The sequence below is a fragment of the Oncorhynchus masou genome, chromosome 29 (assembly GCF_036934945.1).
Source record: "Oncorhynchus masou masou isolate Uvic2021 chromosome 29, UVic_Omas_1.1, whole genome shotgun sequence".
NCBI lineage: Eukaryota > Metazoa > Chordata > Actinopteri > Salmoniformes > Salmonidae > Oncorhynchus > Oncorhynchus masou.
In genome coordinates, this window is record NC_088240.1 from 64,019,377 (window position 1) to 64,041,849 (window position 22,473).

Here is a 22,473-nt window from a genome sequence, read left to right on the forward strand (position 1 = left end):
CCTGGCCAAACTGAAGCTGGGTCATAAAGATTGACTTGTTTATGTATGAATTAAAATGGATCCTTTTTAAAGATGACACCGTGGCCTCATCCACCACTCATAAAGGCTCCCATTTTCTCATCATGAAGTTTCCTTTTCGCACAGTGCTGTGAAAAACCCTCAAACCACCAGACTGAAGACATCTCATCAAACCACAGAACCAGCACTGGTCTAATCCAAATGAATGTCAGATAATCAATGTGCGGCCCCAGCGGCCCTCAATTCCTTGCCCTACAAAGAGGCCCAACTGCCAGTATCTCCCAGATGGCTTGACAAGTCCAGTTCATTAAAAACAAAACGATCCCACACCTACCATCCAAAACAGAACACAGAGAGAGTGTGGGTCGCAGTGGCTTATTTCCCATCGACAGCTGTCAGCTCATCAGCCAGCCTCCCCATTCACTCTGTAAAAGGCAATTGATTAGAGAAAGAAAAAGGAGAGCAACACATTCCTGAAGGCTGCTCCATGGTTTACATGTTTATGAGGAGGGTGCGGTGGGTTTGTGAACTGGCATGTTTTGGCGAGCGGCATTCGGTGTGGCGGGAGCAGCTGGATCCTGGTATCGGGTTTTAGATCAAGAAATATCCCATTGAGAAGAAGCTGAAGAATTTACGGGTTGAGGCGATAAACCACATGAACACATTAGATGCTCCACATGCAGGGCAATTTGAAGGCAGTCCCCAAATATATTTGTAAAACCACATCTTAAAACATGGTTAAATGAAGCCATTGGCTTTATGGGGATTGAGCATAGTGAGCCTCTGAGTCTCTGTCCCTTTTGCAACTTCCAAAGGTTTTGACTTTGTCACTGTCGACTGTCTATGCATGTCTTATAAAGAGGTGGAAGTCGGCCCCTGTTCTCGCAGTGATGCTTAGCATCACATCTGTCACTCACTCAGCGTGAAAGACTGGACGTGCCTCACATACAGTACGTTTCAAGTCTACATGATAGGGTTCTTTCTACCATGTCACTGTCATCAAGCCCTAGATAAAGGCTCCTTGCCAAATCCCCACCACCAGCACCCGTCTGGAAGTGAACCCCAGAACAACAGTGTATGCAGCAGATCAAAGGGACTTATGCTGGTTTATATTACATTACTGTAGCTAGGACTAAATTGGATTACGTTGGGCATTTCGTAATAGCATTTCCCACTTCCACAAGCTCCACATCCATCCCCAGCTGTGAGGCTCGTCAACATGTGGAGAACTTCACAAACAGAAATGGCAACTCTTCAGGGTGCTGCTGATAAACATGCCAAGAAGCTCATCCACTCAGTGCCTTTGTGTGGAAGTCTGTGGAAGGTCCAGAAGCCTCAGAGGGTCTGTAGGGTCAGTGCATTTGTTGGACTGTCTTGCCTAAGCTCCTGCAGGCACTGTGCTTGTCTTGTTGTGAGTCATATTTGCATTTTCCTGGCTTTATAGCCATTGGATAAATGTCGATTTGTCGATATTTAATCTCTGCCCAGTCTCCATAACCTTTGATTTTTTCACTCTACATGTTTATGATCGTCGGTCTAGTCTATGCATATTCATGAGAGACAGTTATGCAAATAATTTCATCGTTTTATGGAGTTTATTTAGCATGTTTTTTTTGCTGCAACTTTACCAAGTGTTTTTTTAATATTTCAAGATCCCTCAAGCATTTGCATAAGCAGTATACATGTGAGCCTACTCTTTAACTTGAGGGTATTGCTCAACCATCAGAGCATGTACTAAGATCTTAGATCTTCAATGATAGATTCAGGTTAGATGGGGTGACAGTGGAGTTAGGGGGACATGCTGTTTGGCCTGCTCAGACAGGAAGCCACAGCATCATATCCTGTTTGCTCGAGCTGTCTGCCTCCTCTGAGAAGCCTAAAAGCCTGTGAGTTAATCCATTGGGAGTAATGTCCTCATATATCGCCCAGGCAGGACAGGCAGGAGGCGGTAATTCATGAAGTAAACAGGAGCAGACACCGCCTCCCCTCGATTTATGACACTGTGATCATCGCTTGACCTCATCGCTAAATGCAACCGTCTCCTCTGAATCAGAATGAGGCAGCCCGTTATCAATATTGATGGGGTTCATATCTCTGTTGACTTTGTTTTCGGCTCCCCATTTAAAAGCTGTCTGGCAGAATCTCATTGGTGCAGTACATCAATCTGGGCTGTGCTGAGTTGAAACCCTTAGAGGACACGCTGCCCTTATTAAGTTGGTGCCAAAACACAGGTCACAGCATTCTGGAGATTTAGTTAAACAAATCCCTGCGCAATCTGCATCCATCTGTCCCGGTCTCATCTCAGAAATCAAGCAGATGTGGAAATTAGCATTTCGAGACAATTCAGGTCTGACTTATAGCTTACCTGAGTGATTAATAATGCAGAGAGCAAACTTTGCTCAAACTTGAATCTTCTGACCTTCTTACAGGAACCGCTCATTTTCCCCATCTAGTCAAACAATTTATAGTTTGTTTTGTATATTAGGTGAAAGTGGGTACCTGTCGCATCCCCTTGGGCCTGGTGTCTTGGTGCAGACAGAGGGAGTCGCGTTCCCCTGTGGGGGCGGTGGTTAATTGTGTGAAGTCACCTGTGAAAGACTGAAGGCTGGGAGTAAATGAGCCAGGTGTCCCAGTCAGGGGCCCTTGTGGCCTCACCTCTCTCTCTCCGTTCCTGTCACTCTCTCTCTCCCTCTCTCTCTGTGTTCACACTGCCATCACAGTTCAGCTAACACTCAATCACAATGCCGCACTGGCAATGAGCATCGCATGCTAATGAGAGCATCCAAACTCAGAAAGTTCCAACAGCTACTGTAGAACTTGATGGCAGAATTATAGTGATCATTATGAAGCCGATGCTGCTGTTGTAGTCATTCACATTAGCCTGTGACCGTTTTAACAGATATGGGTACAGCTAACTTTGGTTGTAGTTAGGTTAACCTGTTCTCACTCTCTCTCCTCTTCTAGGTGGTGGTGTGCCCGCTGTTGGCCATGCTGTTCTGGTGAGGTGTGGTGAACCCCTGCCAAAATGAGGCTGGTGCCCGGGTCGCCTCGGCCCCTCCCCCTTCTGGCGGTGGGCCTGGCTCTAGCCCTTACAGCCCTCTTACCTCATCTGGCCATGGGAGTCACACCCTTCCCCCAGGACTTGGAGCCAATCAGCATTGTGGGGAGAGAACGTGAGTGCAAGCCCGTCATGATGCAATGTTGCTCCTTAGTTCAGGGGGGCTTGAAGCTCTGATGTACCATTTAAAGGACAGCATCTTGTCAGTTGTATGTACACATATTTTGTCAGTCGTCTTACAGATCTACGTCAGTACAGGGCTGCCCAACCCTCTTCCTGGAGATCTACCGTCCTGTGGGTTTTCAATCCAACCCTAATTTAACACACCGGATTATACAAATTAGCTGCTCAACAAGATCTTAACTAGCTGAATCAGATATGCTAAATTAGGTTTGGACTGAAAACTTACAGGACAGTAGATGTCCAGGAAGAGGGTTGGGCAGCCCTGTTCAAATACATAATTACGACTATCGAAATAAAATAGCTAAACATTTTAGCTATATGACATAATACAAAATCTGATTGGACCACACGTACAGCCCATCAGTGGCACCTAATCAGTAGGAGGTGTGTTAAGGAGGTCCTGGCGTTTGCAGTCGCCATCCTCATCCTTTATTTAAGAGTTGACAGAGACTAAGGCCTGGCGCTTTAATTGATCTATCTGGAGAAGTGGAACATTAGCATAAATAGCCACACTAATAGATCTATATGTGGAGCCCATCTCAGGTGTAATGAGGGCCATTTGTCAGCAGGTCTGAAGGTGTCTGGGCGTCAGAACCCCTCACAACTCCCCAGGATGTCCATTATGTATGGTAATACATCCAGCGCCCAGCTCCACCGCCGAAATCATCTCCCTTGCAGAGGCTAATTGGAGGAACTGGGTTAGAGGTTTCCATGGCGACGTGGCGCCCAAAACTTTTAAGGAAGTAAAAGTGCTGAGGAGTAATTAAAGGGACGAGAGGTCGCCGAGGTGGAGTTATCCCTCTCCCTTTCTGCCCCACAGCAAATCACTGCTCTGCTTGACCCAATCACCCCCGAGTTGAAATCTTTAAACAGTCGAGTCGGACTTGCTTGGTTGGGGGAAAGATGCTTCCCCCGAGGAGATTGTAATTTCAGATAGTGTCCCATTTTAGAGGTCTGCTAATTCAGCTACAAAAGCCAAGTTGGACAGGAAGGCCTAAGCCAGGGGTGTCGAACTCATTTTTCCCAGGGGTCTTACCCCCTCCGACCCATGGGCTATATGTTTGATACCCCTGGCCTGAACAGTTAATGCAGCACTATGGGAGAGAAGATGGTCACAGGCCAGCCTCGACGGATTGATTTTGATTTAACTAGGCAACTCCATTAAGAACAATTTCTGATTTGCAATGACGGCCTACCAAAAGGCATTAGGCCTCCAGCGGGGACGGGGATTAAAAAAATAATAATAAATATATGACCAAACACAAACATCACAACAAGAGAGACAACACTACATAGAGAGAGACAACACTACATAAAGAGAGACCTAAGACAACATAGCATGGCAGCAACACATGACAACACAGCATGGTAGCAACACAACATGGTAGCAGCACAAAACATGGTACAAACATTATTGGGCACAGACAACAGCGCAAAGGGCAAGAAGGTAGAGACAACAATACATCACACAAAGCAGCCACAACTGTCAGTAAAAGTGTCCATGATTGAGTCTTTGAATGAAGAGATTGAGATTAAACTGGCCAGTTTGAGTCTTTTTTGCAGCTCGTTCCAGTCGCTAGCTGCAGCGAACTGAAAAGATGCGACACAGGGATGTGTGTGCTTTGGGGACCTTTAACAGAATGTGACTGGCAGAACGGGTGTTGTATGTGGAGGATGAGGGCTGCGGTAGATATCTCAGATAGGGGGGAGTGAGGCCTAAAAGGGTTTTATAAATAAGCATCAACCAGTGGGTCTTGCGACGGGTAATACAGAGATGACCAGATTATAGAGGAGTATAGAGTGATGTGTCCTATAAGGAGCATTGGTGGCAAATCTGATGGCCGAATGGTAAAGGTCATCTAGCCACTCGAGAGCACCCTTACCTGCCGATATATAAATTACGTCTCTGTAATTTAGAATGGGTAGGATGGTCATCTGAATCAGATAGTTTGGCAGCTGGGGTGAGAGAGGAGCAATTACGATAGAGGAAACCAAGTCGAGATTTAACTTTAGCCTGTAGATTTGATATGTGCTGAAAGAAGGACAGTGTACCGTCTAGCCATACTCCCAAGTACTTGTATGAGGTGACTACCTCAAGCTCTAAACCCCCAGAGGTAGTAATCACACTTGTGGGGAGAGGAACATTCTTCTTCCAAACCACATGACCTTTGTTTTGGTGGTGTTCAGAACAAGGTTAAGGGCAAAGAAATCTTGTTGAACACCAAGAAAACTTTGTTGTAGAGCATTTAACACAACATCCGGGGAGGGGCCAGCTGAGTATAAAACTGTATCATCTGCATATAAGTGGATGAGAGCACTTCCTACTGCCTGAGCTATCTTGTTGATGTAAATTGAGAAGAGCGTGGGGCCTAGGATCGAGCCTTGGGGTACTCCCTTGGTGACAGGCAGTGGCTGAGACAGCAGGTGTCCTGACTTCATACACTGCACTCTTCGAGAGAGGTAGTTAGCAAACCAGGTCAAAGACCCCTCAGAGACACCAGATCTCCTTAGCCGACAGGAATGGAATGGTCTACTGTATCAAAAGCTTCAGCCAAGTCAATAAAAATAGCAGCACAACATTGCTTAAAATCAAGGGCAATGGTGACATCATTGAGGACCTTTAAGGTCGCAGTGACACATCCATAACCTGAGTGGAAACCAGATTGCATACCAGAGAAAATACTATAGACATCAAGAAAGCCAGTTGATTATTAACATTTTTTCCCAACACTTTTCATAAACAAGGACAAATGGAAAGAGGCCTACAACAGTTAGGATCAGCTTTATCTCCCCCTTTAAATAAAGGACAAACTGTGGCTGCCTTCCAAGCAATGGGAACCTCCCCAGAGAGGAGAGACAGGTTAACCTCTAGCGTCGAGCAATCCTGTTTCCGGGAGCGTAATCATAGCCTCAAGCTCATTAGCATAACGCAACGTTAACTATTAATGAAAATCGCAAATGAAATGAAAGAAATATATTCACTCACAAGCTTATCCTTTTGTTAACAACACTGTCATCTCAGATTTTCAAAATATGCTTTTCAACCATCGCTACACAAGCATTTGTGTAAGAGGTATCGATCGCTAGCATAGCATTAGCCTAGCATTCAGCAGGCAACATTTTCACAAAAACAAGAAAAGCATTCAAATAAAATCATTTACCTTTGAAGAACTTTGGATGTTTTCAATGAGCAGACTGTTAGATCGCAAATGTTCCGTTCTTTCAAAAATATTATTTGCGTAGGATAAATCGCTCCGTTTTGTTCATCACATTTGGCTAAGAAAAAAAAATCGAAAATTCAGTCATTACAACGCCAAACTTTTTTCCAAATTAACTCCATAATATCGACAGAAACATGGCAAACGTTGTTTAGAATCAATCCTCAAGGTGTTTTTCACATATCTATTCGATGATAAATCATTCATGGCAGTTGCCTTTCTCCTCTGAACCGAATGGAAAAGTGGACGCCTGGTCATTTTCGATGGAGGACACCTGGTAAATGTAGTCTCTTATGGTCAATCTTCCAATGATATGCCTACAAATACGTCACAATGCTGCAGACACCTTGGGGAAACAACAGAAAGTGTAGGCTCATTCCTGGCGCATTCACAGCCATACAAGGAGACATTGGAACACAGCGCCTTCAGAATCTGGGCCATTTCCTGTTTGAAATTTCATCTTGGTTTCGCCTGTAGCATAAGTTCTGTGGCACTCACAGATAATATCTTTGCAGTTTTGGAAACGTCAGAGTGTTTTCTTTCCAAAGCTGTCAATTATATGCATAGTCAAGCATCTTTTCGTGACAAAATATCTAAAACGGGAACGTTTTTTTATCCAAAAATTAAAAGAGCGCCCCCAATATCGAAGAAGTTAAAAAGGTCAGAGATAGGCTTGGCGACGATAGGGACAGCAACCTTAAAGAAGAAAGGGTCTAAACCATCTGACTCAGATGTTTTTTTTAGATGAAGTTTAAGGAGCTCCTTTAGCACCTTTAGCACCTAGTGACCACCTGCAGGGAGAAACTTTGTAGCGGGGCAGGGGAAAAAGAAGGAGGAGCATCGGGGGTAGTCGCATTAGAAGGGAGATGAGGAAATTTTGGATGGGCAAGGAGGCATGGCTGAGTCAAATAGGAATCCTGACTTAATGAAGTGGTGATTAAAGAACTCAGCCATGTGCTTCTTGTTAGTAACAACCACATCAACATTAAGGGACATGGGCAGCTGTGAGGAGGGGTGTTAATTATCCACGTCTTTAACCGTTTTCCTGAACTTCTTGGGGTTAGACCCACAGAGAGAGAACTGCTCCTTAAAGTAACTAACTTTGGACTTCCAGATAGCCTGGGTGTATTTATTTTTCATTTGCCTGAACTGGAGCCAGTCAGCGTGAGTATGTATGTGCCAAGCCTTTCGCCAAATGTAATTCTTGAGATGGAGTAATTCTGCAAGATGACAGTCGAACCAGGGGCTGAACCTGTTTTAATTTTAATTTACTTTATGGGGGCGTGTTTGTGGAACCCCTCGCCAACAGCCAATGAAATTGCAGGGCGACAAATACGAAACAACATACATCTCATAAATCAAATTTCTCAAACATACAAGTATTAGGCAACATTTTAAAGATACAAAGCTCCACAAACGATTATGTTAGATCACCACCAAGCCACAGAATAAAACACAGCCATTTTTCCAGCCAAAGAGAGTCACAAAAAGCACAAATAGAGAGATAAAATGAATCACTAACCTTTGATGATCTTCATCAGATGACATTCATAGGACTTCATAGGACTGTATTGTTAGACAATACATGTATGTTTTGTTCGGTAAAGTGCATATTTATATTTAAAAAAACTCATTTTACATTGGCGCGTTACGTTCAGTAGTTCTAAAACATGCGATGATTTAGCTTAGAGCCCCATCAAATGACAGAAATACTCATAATAAATATTGATAAAGATACGACTATTATACATGGAATTAGAGATAGACTTCTCCTTAATGCAACCGCTGTGTCAGATTTCAAAAAAACTTTACGTAAATAGCAAACCATGCAATAATCTGAGAACAGCGTTCAGACAACAAAGAAGCCAAAGCGATATCCACCATATTGGGTAGTCAACATTAGTCAAACATAGCATTAGAAATATTCACTTACCTTTGATGATCTATATCAGAATGCACTGCCAGGAATCCCAGGTCCACAATAAATGCTTGATTTGTTCGATAATGTCCATTTATGTCCAAATAGACCTTTTTGTTAACTTCTTGCGTCGAGCAATCCCGGATCCGGGATTCTATTTATAGCCTCAAGCTCATTAGCATAATGCAACATTAACTATTCATGAAAATCGCAAATGAAATGAAATAAATATATTTGCTCTCAAGCTTAGACTTTTGTTAACAACACTGTCATCTCAGATTTTCAAAATATGCTTTTCAACCATAGCTAAACAAGCATTTGTGTAAGAGTATTGATAGCTAGCATAGCTATAAGCCTAGAATTCAGCCAGCAACATTTTCACAAAAACAAGAAAATCATTCAAATAAAATCATTTACCTTTGAAGAACTTCAGATGTTTTCAATGAGGAGACTCTCAGTTAGATAGCAAATGTTCAGTTTTTCAAAAAAATATTATTTGTGTAGGACAAATCGCTCCGTTTTTTTCACGTTTGGCTATGAAAAAAACCTGAATCCAGTTATAGCCTCAAGCTCATTAGCATAACGTAACGTTAACTATTTATGAAAATCGCAAATGAAACGAAATGAATGTGCTAGCTCTCAAGCTTAGCCTTTTCTTAACAACACTGTCATCTCAGATTTTCAAAATATGCTTTTGAACCATAGCAAATCAAGCATTTGTGTAAGAGTATTGCAAGCTAGCTTAGCATGTTGCTCAGCATTTAGCACGCAACATTTTCACAAAAACCAGATAACCAAATAAATAAAATCATTTACCTTTGAAGAACTTCGGATGTTTTCAATGAGGAGACTCTCAGTTACATAGCAAATGTTCAGTTTTTCCTGAAAGAATCTTTGTGTAGGAGAAATCGCTCCGTTTTGTACATCACATTTGGCTACCGAAACGAACCGAAAATTCAGTCACCAAAATGTCAAACTTTTTCCGAATTAACTCCATAATATCGACCGAAACATGGCAAACGTTGTTTCGAATCAATCCTCAAGGTGTTTTTTCACATATCTCTTCATTGATATGCCGTTCGTGGAAGCCTGCTTTCCCCTCAGAATCCCATGGAAAAATACCAGCAGCTGAAAATGACGCACCAATTTCGACGGAGGACACCGGGCGGACACCTGGAAAATGTAGTCTCTTATGGTCAATCTTCCAATGATATGCCTACAAATACGTCACAATGCTGCAGACACCTTGGGGAAACGATAGATAGGGCAGGCTCATTCCTGTCGCATTCACAGCCATATAAGGAGACAATGGAAAACAGAGCCTCAAAAATCCTGCTCATTTCCTGGTTGCCGTTTCATCTTGGTTTTGCCTGTAGCTCCCGTTCTAGGGCACCCACAGACAATATCTTTGCAGTTCTGGAAAATTCAGAGTGTTTTCTTTCCAAAGCTATCAATTATATGCATAGTCGAGCATCTTTTTGTGACAAAATATCTTGTTTAAAACGGGAACGTTTTTCATCCCAAAATGATATAGCGCCCCCAGAGTTTCAAGAGGTTAAGGTGTTTGGTAAACAAATCCAAACGTGCGTGCAGGTCTCGCAGAACGTCGGACAAAAAGTTCAAAAAGTTATATAACAGTCCGTAGAAACATGTCAAACTAATTATAAAATCAATCTTTAGGATGTTTTCAAAATAAATGTTCAATAATGTTCCTACCGGAGAATTCCTGTCTGAAGAAAAGCTAACTCTCTTGTTACCGCGCGTCATGAGACCAAGGCACTCTGCCAGACCACTGACTCAAACAGGTCTCATGAGCCCCTCCTTTATAGTAGAATCCTCAAACAAGTTTCTAAAGAAGATTGACATCGAGTGGAAGCCTTAGGAAGTCAAAAATGGCCCCATAGATACTGTGTATTCGATAGGCCAAGCTTTGAAAACCTATAAGCCTCAGATTTCTCACTTCCTGTTTGGATTTTTCTCAGGTTTTCGCCTGCCATATGAGTTCTGTTATACTCAGACATCATTTAAACAGTTTTAGAAACGTCAATGTTTTCTATCCAATACTACTAATAATATAGCATGCAGTTTACTTTGGGCACCTTATTCATCCAGGCTACTCAATACTGCCCCCCTGTCACTAAAAAGTTAACAATACCACTGAAAATATCAAAAAAGAAGGTCCAAGCATCTTCGACAGAGGGGATCGTGCTGATTCTATACCATTTTACAGAGGCCAGTTCATGAAGGAAGGCTTGCTCATTAAAGTTTTTCAGCAAGTGTCTATGACAAATCAGGACAGGTTGTTTCACTGAGCAGCCATTACGACCGTAGACTGTAAAACAGTGATCACTAAGGTCAATACAGAAGACACCAGACTGATACCGATCAGGATTATTTGTGGGGATAACATCGAGGAGAGTAGAAATTTTTGGGGTGTTTGGTAATAATCTGAGGAAGATTTCGTGATTCCCATTGCTTTAGGACTTGGTCAGGTGGTTTAAGCATGTCCCAGTTGTTACAGTGTTTTTGTTTTGTATAGCCCTTGTGATAAACTTGGGGTCTAGAGATGCTTCCCGCTCCCCCCTCTTAATTTACAGTTAAGTGTATTATCTCTAGCAGCACAGAATAGAGTCATGGGATAGCCCACATTAACAACCACATGACAGTTAGAACAAATTGCAATCTAGGAATCTGCAGCAAAAGTGGGGCAAAGGAAAAGCATACAAAATAGAAACTGAGAACGCATACTGCAATCAGAGGGTTATATCAAGTCAACAACCTATTTTCTCTCTCTCTCTCTCGTACTTTCTCAAACAATCTTTATTTTTGTGCTTGAATACACCTTATTTTCAGATTCACACCCTTGATTTCTTTAGTGCTTGGTTTGTTGTTAAGGATATTTTTTCTCCCGGATTAACACTGTCACTGAACTGAGCTTGCTACTCTTTCCCCCTCCCCATGCAGACTCCTACCTGTACCCAAGCTTCCATGGCCTCATGTCGGACAACGATACAGTACGACTGGGCCTGGACTTCCAGAGGATGCTCCGGATCAACCACATGCTCTACATCGCAGCCAGGTCAGTCAACACGCCTCTCAGTATTGTTCACTCATCTTCAATGCACTGGACTGCCTTACATTAACCCTGTATTGACTACTCTTCATTGAATCCCTTTGTAGTATTTCTGTCATTGTATCAGTCAACCATATTGGATAGCTCCCGTTACGTTCATATTGTCATACTGTAGGTTTATTATGTAAAGGGTACCTCAGGCTCAGCAAGAAGCCCTTCTACATCAATAAGCCTGTTAAAGAACTGTGTGACTGACCCTAATCAATCTAATTTAGGCTACGAACAAGCAGCTTGGGTGTGGTGTGGTGGGATTGGGTTTCAGGGCAGAGAGGAGACATCTTCAAATGTTTTCTGATCTTTGACCTTTTACAGAGATCATGTGTTTGCTATCCGTCTCAGCGCCTCCTCTGAGCAGATCGTCCCACAACAGGTAAGCCTTATGTTGTCTCACAAACACATTGTTTACATGAGTCATGACCTCATGGGTCATAGAGTAGTGTATCATTGCAGCTGGCTGGACATAAGAGCATTACTGGTGGTTCAATGGCTCCTACTTTTCTGCTCATCTTTTAAATATAGGTTATTTGTGTCGTTTTCTTCTTACTCAGCCAGTCTCTTCATTCAAGCAGATACTAAGCCATTTCACTACAGACAGATATCCAATAGAAGTTATGTCGCGCACTCCTGGTATTGAAGTGCTGTGCTCTCTCTCTTCCATCTGAATCCCATTTGTCAAACACGATTGCTCTTAAACAAAAATCACTTTAAGGCCTGGGTTTGTGTTTGCTTGTCACTATTGTATTTAGATTAATTTACAGCTTGAGTCATCTCCATAAGGGACCCACTCAACATCAATGAGATCTAACGTTATTGACTTGTATTTGATTGCAGTGGAAATACATGAGCAGAATGATGTGTAGTGCAGAGAATTGTCAGAAGAGAACGTATGTATTTTAAAAGAAGTTAAGAGCACTAACAATATGTGCATTGCATAGTACATAGTGTATTTTTTTCACCTTTATTTAACAGGCCGGTTGAGAACAAGTTCTCATTTATAACTGCGACCTGGCCAAGACAAAGCAAAGCAGTGCGACACAAACAACACAGTTACAAATGGGATAAACAAATGTACAGTCAATAACACAATAGAAAAATCTATATACAGTGTGTGCAAATGTAGTAAGATTAGGGAGGTAAGGCAATAAATAGGCCATAGTGGTGAAATAATTACAATTTAGAAATTAACACTGGAGTGATAGATTTGCAGAAGATGAATGTGCAAGTAGAGATACTGGTGTGCAAAGGGTCAAAAAATATATAGTATTGGGGATGAGGTAGTTGGGTGGGCTATTTACAGATGGGCTGTGTACAGGTGTAATGATTGGTAAGCTGCTCTGACAGCTGATTCTTGAAGTTAGTGAGGGAGATATAAGTATCCAACTTCAGTGATTTTTGCAATTCGTTCCAGTCATTGGTAGCAGAGAACTGTAAGGAGCGGCGGCCAAAGGAGGAGTTGGCTTTGGGGATGACCAGTGAACTATACCTCCTGGAGCGCATGCTACGGGTGGGTGCTGCTATGGTGGCCAGTGAGCTGAGATAAGGCTTTACCTAACAAAGACTTATAGATGACCTGGAGCCAGTCGGTTTGGCGATGAATATGAAGTGAGGTTCAGCCAACAAGATCATACAGGTCGCAGTGGTGGGTAGCATATGGGGCTTTGGTGGCAAAACGGATGGCACTGTGTTAGACATCATCCAATTTGCTGAGTATAGTGTTGGAGGCTATTTTGTAAATGACATCGCCGAAGTCGAGGATTGGTAGGATAGTCAGTTTTACGAGGGTATGATTGTCAGCATGAATGAAGGATACTTTGTTGCGAAATAGGAAGCCGATTCTAGATTTAATTTTGGATTGGAGATGCTTAATGTGAGTCTGGAAGGAGACTTTACAGTCTAACCAGACACCTAGGTATTTGTAGTTGTCCACATATTCTAAGTCCGAACCGTCCAGAGTAGTGATGCTAGACGGGCGGGCAGGTGCAGGCAGCGATCGGTTGAAGAGCATGCATTTAGTTTTACTTGCATTTAAGAGCTGTTGGAGGCCACGGAAGGAGTGTTGTATGGCATTGAAGCTCGTCTGGAGGTTTGTTAACAGTGTCCAAGGAAGGGCCAGAGGTTTACAGAATGGTGTCGCCTGCGTAGATGTGGATCAGAGAATCACCAGCAGCGAGAGCGACATCATTGATGTATACAGAGAAAAGAGTCGCCCAAGAATTGAACCCTGTGGCACCCCCATAGACTGCCAGAGATCCGGACAACAGGCCCTCTGATTTGACACACTGAACTCTATCTGAGAAGTAGTTGGCGAGGCAATCATTTGAGAAACCAAGGCTGATGAGTCTGCTGATAAGAATGCAGTGATTGACAGAGTCTAAATTCTTGGCCAGGTCGATGAAGACAGCTGCACAGTATTGTCTTTTATCGATGACAGTTATGATATCGTTTAGGACCCTGAGTATGGCTGAGGTGCACCCATGACCAGCTCGGAAACCAGATTGCATAGCGGAGAAGGTACGGTGGGATTCTAAATGGTCAGTGATCTGTTTCTTAATTTGGCTTTTGAAGATTTTAGAAAGGCAGGGTAGGATAGGATATAGGTCTGTAACAGTTTGGGTCTAGAGTGTCCCCCTTTGAAGAGGGGGATGACCGCAGCAGCATTCCAATCTTTAGGGATCTCCGACGATACGAAAGAAAGGTTGAAAAGGCTAGTAATAGGGGTTGCAACAATTGCGGTGGATAATTTTAGAAAGAGACAGTCCAGATTGTCTAGCCCAGCTGATTTGTAGGAGTGCAGATTTTAAACCAAGGGCTATATCTGTTCTTAGTTCACATTTTTTTGAATGGGGCATGCTTATTTACGATGGTGAGGAAAGCACTTTTAAAGAATATCCAGGTATCCTCTACTGACGGAATGAGTTCAATATCCTTCCAGGATATCAGGGCCAGGTCTAGCTTAGATTGTAGGATGGCTGGGGTGTTAAGCATATCCAAGTTTAGGTCACCTAACAGTACAAACTCTAAAGATTATTTGGGGGCAGTTAATTCACATATGGTGTCCAGGGCACAGCTGGGGGCTGAGGGGGGTCTATAACAAGCGGAAACAATGAGAGACTTATTTCTGAAAAGGTGGATTTTTAAAAGTAGGAGCTCAAACTGTTTTGGTACAGACCTGGATAGCATGACTGAAATCTACAGACTATCTCTGCAGTAGATTGCAACTCCACCCCCTTTGGCAGTTCCATCTTGGCGGAAAATGTTGTAGTTTGGGATGGAAATGTCAGGATTTCTGGTGGCCTTCCTAAGCCAGACACAGCTAGGACATTAGGGTTGGTGGAGTGTGCTAAAGCAGTGAATAAAACACACTTAGGGAGGAGGCTTCTGATGTTAACATGCATGAAACCCCGGCTTTTACGGTTACGGAAGTCAACAAATGAGAGCACCTGGGGAATAGGAGTGGAATTGGGGACTACAGGGCCTGGGTTAACCTCCAGAGGAACTTAGGAGGAGTAGGATAAGGGTATGGCTAAAGGTTATAAGAACTGGTTGTCTAGTGCGTTGAGAATAAAAGGAGCGGATTTCTGGGCACGGTAGAATAGATTCAGGGCATGAACAGACAATGGTATGGTAGGATGTGAGTACAGTGGAGGTAAACCTAGGCGTTGAGGGACGATGAGAGAGGTTTCGTCTCTGGAGGCACCATTTAAGCCAGGTGAGGTCTCCGCATGTGTGTGGGGTGGGACAAAAGAGCGATCTAAGGCAAGGTGAGCGGGACTGAGGGCTCTACAGTGAAGTGAAATAAAATAATAAGAACTAGCCAAGACAACCGTAGTCAAGGCATATGCCAGGTCGCAGTTGCAAATGAGAACTTGTTCTCAACTAATCTACCTGGTTAAATAAATAAAAAAATATTGACAGTAGAGAGAGGCATAAAGCAATCACAGGTGTTGATCAGGACAACAACGGGTAAATGGCGATGAATGGGCAGAGTGGCTCAGTTATGTACATACAGGACCTGAGTTTGAGGCTGGGGCCGACAGGAAAATAAAATTAGGGGCATCAGCTGCGTAGCCGAGTGACCATAGGGTCAAAAGACCAGCAATAGGGGCCTCTCGGGTGGCGCAGTGGTTAAGGGCGCTGTACTGCAGCGCCAGCTGTGCCATCAGAGACTCTGGGTTCGCGCCCAGGCTCCGTCGTAACCGGCCGTGACCGGGAGGTCCGTGGGGAGACGCACAATTGGCCTAGCGATGTCCGTTTTAGGGAGGGCTTGGCCGGTAGGGATGTCCTTGTCTCATCGCGCACCAGCAACTCCTGTGGCGGGCCGGGCGCAGTGCCCGCTAACCAAGGTTGCCAGGTGCACGGTGTTTCCTCCGACATATTGGTGCGGCTGGCTTCCGGGTTGGATGCGCGCTGTGTTAAGAAGCAGTGCGGCTTGGTTGGGTTGTGTATCGGAGGACGCATGACTTTCAACCTTCGTCTCTCCCGAGCCCGTACAGGAGTTGTAGCGATGAGACAAGATAGTAGCTACTAAAACAATTGGATACCACAAAATTGGGGAGAAAAAAGGGGTACATTTATTTTTTTAAAGAGCAGCAATAGGTGAGTCAGGGTGGCTTTCGGTAGTCACTACTACGCTAGGCGAGTTGGGGACACAGCGTTCAGAAAAGCTTGTGGGCCAGGACTAGTAAATGGTCATTGGTCATCAGCCATAATACTAACCTAGCTTTCTCACCTTCCCATGCTTCTTATCTGTCTCAGTGAGCTCATTAGTGTGCGCCTGAGTCATAATCAAAAGCACACAGTCTGCTTCATCATGGATCTATTCCTTTTCTATTGCCCAGTTTCAGTTCTAATCCCCAGTCTCCTCACCAGGCCCACCATGATCGCCAACTCAGAGATACTGAATATCAAAGGCCTGGATGGGCAAAAGCAATAAATAGCTAACTCCACCTCTCTCTGCCAGAGGTCTAGGGGGAAGTATTAACATATTGCTGACCTATCATATTCCTATCATATTGGATCTTCAATAGGGAAGTGAGAAGAGCCTTGGGGGATACATTTCACTCCACTTTAAGGCCCAGAAGGGTAGCAGTTGAGTCTTGAGCCAAAAGAGGGATTTCACCTTAGTCTCTGGATAAATCTTATTTCCCAGCATGCCCCATGGTGTTGATGAGTTTGGAGCTCCTGCAGGGAGGACAGCGGGATCAGCAAAACACCCTCCCAGTCAGTCGGCAGTGGAACAGTGGATCTGCACTGGTGGGCAGTGCATTAAACCACCTTGAACCAGGCAACCTTGTTAACAAGTTGATGGATCTCTTCCTATTTACTCCACTAGTGGGGGCCCACTGGGGGCCAATGCTAGGAGATAAGGACGTCCAGGAGGACCATAGATAGCTAGTATCAGGGCAATCTACTTCCCATAGGAATGCATTGCAGATTCCTTTCTTATTCCTTGATCTTCTTGTTGGTCTAATTATCCATAGAGATGTTGTGTTGTTAAGAAGTACAGGTGGATTGGGATGGATTGTATGGGAGATGGATTGTAGAGGAACAATAGTTTTTAGTTGCACGCTGACAAGGTTAGACACAGCTCCTGGTGTGTTTCAGATGTTTGTTTGTCAGAAGCTTAATTGAACTTGATGAGATTTTCATCACAGCTGTCTCCTAATAGCATTTGAATGGCTGGGTGAAAAAAGGGTCTCTTTCTTGCTCTGACAGTTGGTTGTCTGTCTGTGTGTTGCAGAAATTGACTTGGAAGACAAAAGATGTGGATAAATGCACAGTGAGGGGGAAGAACAGCGTGAGTATCTCTCTCCCTTTCTTTCTCTCTGTTTCTCGCTCTCCCACTGTCTGTTCTGCGATGTGGGAGGGTAGCACTAACAATAGCATAGATTGCTTATCAAAATCAGCACCACAGGTATCTGTAGTTCCAGAACCAGTCTCTGGCACAAGCAGTGCCAGCCTCTCAGAGCTCTAGTGAAACCATAGAGATCAGCACAGGGATTATGGTAATGACAAGAATAAGAACAGAAGTATGACTGAGAGGGATGGTGTGTGTGTGTGTGTGTGTGTGTGTGTGTGTGTGTGTGTGTGTGTGTGTGTGTGTGTGTGTGTGTGTGTGTGTGTGTGTGTGTGTGTGTGTGTGTGTGTGTGTGTGTGTGTGTGTGTGCGCGCGCCCTTAGCAAAATGCCATTCAGTGCATAATAAGCTGTGCAATGACACTGCAGGTGGGGTGATAACACCAGCAGCCAGTAGTCACATTGCCATCCCCTGAAACCCAGCTGTTTCCCTTTGACAGGATGAATGCTACAACTACATCAAAGTTCTGGTTCCACGCAACGATGAGACGCTATTTGCCTGCGGGACCAACGCTTTTAACCCCACCTGCCGCAACTACAAGGTAGGACACTTCACCTCAGTCACCTTTCTATGTAAAGCCTCCAGCTCCATACCCAGCACTGTTCTGAAACATAACAGCTGGGGTAAATACGCTTAGTTACAAAAAAATTGTTAACATGGGGAGGTTTAGCAGTTAAGGGCATTGCCTACAGGTGTTGACATCCTGACTTTCTCCTAACTTTTTGTGAGAAAAAAGTGTCCTCTCTTTATCTACAGTATAAAATCATCAAGTCGACATTGTCGTGCACAGATAGACCCCTATAGCACTCCAGAATACAGAACCACTTCAAAGGAGTGCTGCTATCCTGGATGTTGATGGAGAAACATGTTGACTCAACCGAGGTTGGCCGCGGTCTGTTGACTGAACACAGATCCAGGATGATAATAACCGTCTTTATTCACACATCTTTATTCACACATTATAAACACAATAAACTGCAACCGCAGATGATTTGAGATCATGTCATCCACTGAGAGAGAGAAGGGAGGGGGGAGAGAAAACAAAACATGCCTGAAAACTAGAGTCAGAATCCCAGGGGAGCCACTACTTTAGTTCCATGAAGGAACTCACGCCACCTACACTCTATTGCTATCTGACTGCTCAAATGATTAACAACCCAAAGTGTGCCAGAGAGAGATGTCGGCTGAGTGGAAACATACAATAGGAAAATAGAGATACGTTATTCGTGACAACAGTGCATAGATAGATTCACACTCCCCAGGATGTCTACCAATACAAAAGAAGTCTGGTTGAGCTGAGGTGACATCATAGTTCTGGGCAATGATTCACAGTGTGCTTTTTGGAAGAGGGGATGTAACGTCTACAGTCTGAGAAAAACCGGGAGCGATGACTATCTGGAGAACTGGGAATAGTGTGCTGAAGTGTAAATCATATCATGCAATCTGTCTGCAGCATTCCTTGGAAAGACTGAGGAGGGCAGTGGGGTCAGGAGAGGGCGTGTTAGGGTGAAGGGGATTGGATTGTGGGTGTGGACGGGTGGAAAATGTTTTATTTTGCACAGAGTGCATTTTCCATGTAAATTGATCGCCACAAAACACTCTGCCCAATGAGCCAGCTGGATCAAAGACAGGGGTTGTGTGATCAGGTGGTAGCTAGACCAGGAAGTGAAAACCTGTATCCTCTAGTCTAAATCACACTGTACTGTAGTACTGAAGCCCCAGAACCATGGTTTAGCAGACAGATCAGAGATGTAACAGCCAAAGTAACATTGGTGGATTTCTCACTTAGAGAGTGTACCCATAGGGAACACAGCATTAAATATAAACACAGATGTTGACAGCTGTCACTGTGTGTGTTTGTGAAGGTAGCTGTTTGCTGGAGTGTGCTGGAGCTGCCGAGAATGACCTCTCTTCCTGGTCGCATTCTGCAGCCCCCCCACCGCCCACTACCACAGCGGGATTCACACATATTGTCTGAGCCGAGGTTTACGACCTTGTTAACGGTGGGGCAGGAATAGCTGCTAAAGATCTGTGGTTAGGAGATACTGTCTCCTCACAGTGCTGCCAGAGTAGCAGCCATAGAGCAGGCTGACAGGAGTGTCACTCCTGACCTTTTGACTTTACTGTTGTTACAATGCCGTGTAAAATGTACTAAATAAAAGGTATCTTTATGACACGTGTTCCTATTTATTCATCAGGATTGACTAGAGGCTCATTCTGTCCATGACTTTAAGGGGTCGACTTTATAACTTGGCAGTTAGCAGTAAAGCTAACCTGATATAAAACAGAACAATACTCAAGTTTGGACTGAAATCGATTTTTCAGTAAGGGGAAAACAGTAAACTTAACAACTGCAAACACTGACCTAGTTATTTTAGTTGAGGTTTTTCAATATAAGCTCCTTGGAGTTATTTTTTTTAGTTACACTCCTATAAATAGTTTTATGAAGAACCCTCTTCTCTTTCGTCCCTCTCTCTCCCAGATGTCCACACTGGAACAGGATGGTGAGGAAGTGGTGGGTCAGGCCCGCTGTCCCTTTGAGTCGCGCCAATCCAACGTCGGCCTCTTTGCTGGTGAGTTGCTCTGGACAGAGACAGAGAGACATGTCAGCTGGGGGCAGCAACTTGATCAGTAAACTTGCCCTCAATCTTGCCAATTTGCCAGTGACATTTAGACATAGTTCACACAGTGTCATTGAGAGCAGCACAGCATCTACATCAAGTGTAGCCATGAAGTAAAAATACACATTGGGAGGCATGGGTTTCTAGTCTTCATTGCAATTGTGTTCATTTGAAAAAAGCAAACCTTTCTTAAATTAGTGATTTTGTTCCTCTCAGGTGGTGATTTCTACTCGGCCACCATGACAGACTTCCTGGCGAGTGATGCAGTAATTTACCGTAGTCTCGGAGAGAGCAGCCCGGTGCTTCGTACCGTGAAGTACGACTCCAAATGGCTACGAGGTGAGCCCCTGGCCTTGGCCTTAGGTCTCAACTTGTGAATTTACCTTTAGAACCTTACTCAAAATCTTCCTCAAATATCATTATCTATTTGTATGCAGTACATTACATATTAGAGCAGTATTTAATTCTAAATCAAAGTGTGGCACCCACATGAGTGATGCTTCCTACCAAAACACTGACTGCCTAATGCTTAACTGTTGTGAATACCTTGTAAGACAGTCAGTGCTACTGTTTCATATTTCTCCCTTTGTCTCCTCAGAGCCTCATTTCCTCCATGCCATTGAGTACGGGAACTACGTGTACTTCTTCTTCAGTGAGATTGCTGTGGAGTACACCACACTTGGCAAGGTAAGAGAGTTGTAGTTCAATACTACAGAAGGGGGTGGTAGGTAGCCCAGTGGCTAATGACCTGTGGCCGGTTCGACGGGCGCTGAAAAAAAAGGGTAGAATTGATCTGGCAACTAGAGGGCTGCTGGGTTCTCATCCTCAAGACATTCCCCTACTGTTGGCCCCTTGAGCAAGACCCTTTACCCCCTAGATTCAATTTCCGCGACCCCATGAAAATCTAATTATCATTAAAAAAAATCCCCATCAAAATCAGTCAGTTTAAGCTATAGGGATACAGTGGGGAGAACAAGTATTTGATACACTGCCGATTTTGCAGGTTTTCCTACTTACAAAGCAAGTAGAGGTCTGTAATTTTTGTTCTAGGTACACTTCAACTGTGAGAGACGGAATCTAAAACAAAATTCCAGAAAATCACGTTGTATGATTTTTAAGTAATTAATTTGCATTTTATTGCATGACATAAGTATTTGATACATCAGAAAAGCAGAACTTAACCTCTTGAAACTCCCCATCCGGGATCGTGACTAAAGCCTCAGGCTCATTAGCATAACGCAACGTTAACAATTTCTGAAAATCGCAAATAAAATGAAAATAATGCGCCTGCTCTCAAGCTTAGCCTTTTCTTAACAACACTGTCATCTCAGATTTCCAAAATATGCTTTTGAACCATAGCAATTGACTCATTTGTGTAAGAGTATGCTAAGCTAGCTTAGCATTTTGAGTAGCATTTAGCACGCAACATTTTCACAAAAACCAGATAACCAAATAAATAAAATAATTTACCTTTGAAGAGCTTCGGATGTTTTCAATGAGGAGACTCTCAGTTACATTCCAAATGTGCAGTTTTTCCTGAAAGCGTCTGTGTATAGGAGAAATCGCTCCGTTTTGTACATCACATTTGGCTACCGAAACGAAACGAAAATTCAGTCACCTACAACATCAAACTTTTTCCGAATTAACTCCATAATATCGACCGAAACATGGCAAACGTTGTTTGGAATCAATCCTCAGTGTTTTTTCACATATCTCTTCATTGATATATCGTTCGTGGAAGCCTGCATTCTTCTCTGAATTCTGTGGAAAAATACTTGCAGCTGACTTTTGCGCACCAATTTCGGCGCAGGACACCGGGCGGACACCTGGTAAATGTGGTCTCTTATGGTCAATCTTCCAATGATATGCCTACAAATACGTCACAATGCTGCAGACACCTTGGGGAAACGACAGAAAGGGCAGACTTACTCCTCTCGCATTCACAGCCATATAAGGAGACAATGGAAAACAGAGCCTCAAAAATCCTGCTCATTTCCTGGATGCCGTCTCATCTTGGTTTTGCCTGAAGCTCACGTTCTAGGGCACGCACAGAAAATATCTTTGCAGTTCTGGAAACGTCAGAGTGTTTTCTTTCCAAAGCTACCAATTATATGCATAGTCGAGCATCTTTTTGTGACAAAATATCTTGTTTAAAACGGGAACGTTTTTCATCGAAATTGCGCCCCTAGAGTTTCAACAGGTTAATATTTGGTCCAGAAACCTTTGTTTGCAATTACAGAGATCATATGTTTCCTGTAGTTCTTGACCAAGGTTTGCACACTCTGCAGCAGGGATTTTGGCCCACTCCTCCATACAGACCTTCTCCAGATCCTTCAGGTTTCGGGGCTGTCGCTGGGAATACGGACTTTCAGCTCCCTCCAAAGATTTTCTATTGGGTTCAGGTCTGGAGACTGGCTAGGCCACTCCAGGACCTTGAGATGCTTCTTACGGAGCCACTCCTTAGTTGC

At 43.7% G+C, this 22,473-nt stretch overlaps 1 protein-coding gene across 2 annotated transcripts in view; it reads left to right on the forward strand.

Annotated features, from left to right (window-relative positions):
- LOC135520264 (semaphorin-6D-like) overlaps positions 1 to 22,473 on the forward strand; it is a 162,866-nt gene that overhangs the window by 111,181 nt on the left and 29,212 nt on the right. For both annotated transcript variants that reach the window (XM_064945677.1, XM_064945678.1), the window contains 8 exons: positions 2,983 to 3,191; positions 11,360 to 11,474; positions 11,841 to 11,898; positions 17,269 to 17,325; positions 17,824 to 17,925; positions 19,867 to 19,957; positions 20,222 to 20,344; positions 20,604 to 20,692. In XM_064945677.1, the coding sequence (XP_064801749.1) occupies positions 3,044 to 3,191; positions 11,360 to 11,474; positions 11,841 to 11,898; positions 17,269 to 17,325; positions 17,824 to 17,925; positions 19,867 to 19,957; positions 20,222 to 20,344; positions 20,604 to 20,692 (783 nt within the window). In that variant the 5' untranslated portion in view covers positions 2,983 to 3,043. The remainder of the gene's footprint in view (positions 1 to 2,982; positions 3,192 to 11,359; positions 11,475 to 11,840; positions 11,899 to 17,268; positions 17,326 to 17,823; positions 17,926 to 19,866; positions 19,958 to 20,221; positions 20,345 to 20,603; positions 20,693 to 22,473) is intronic.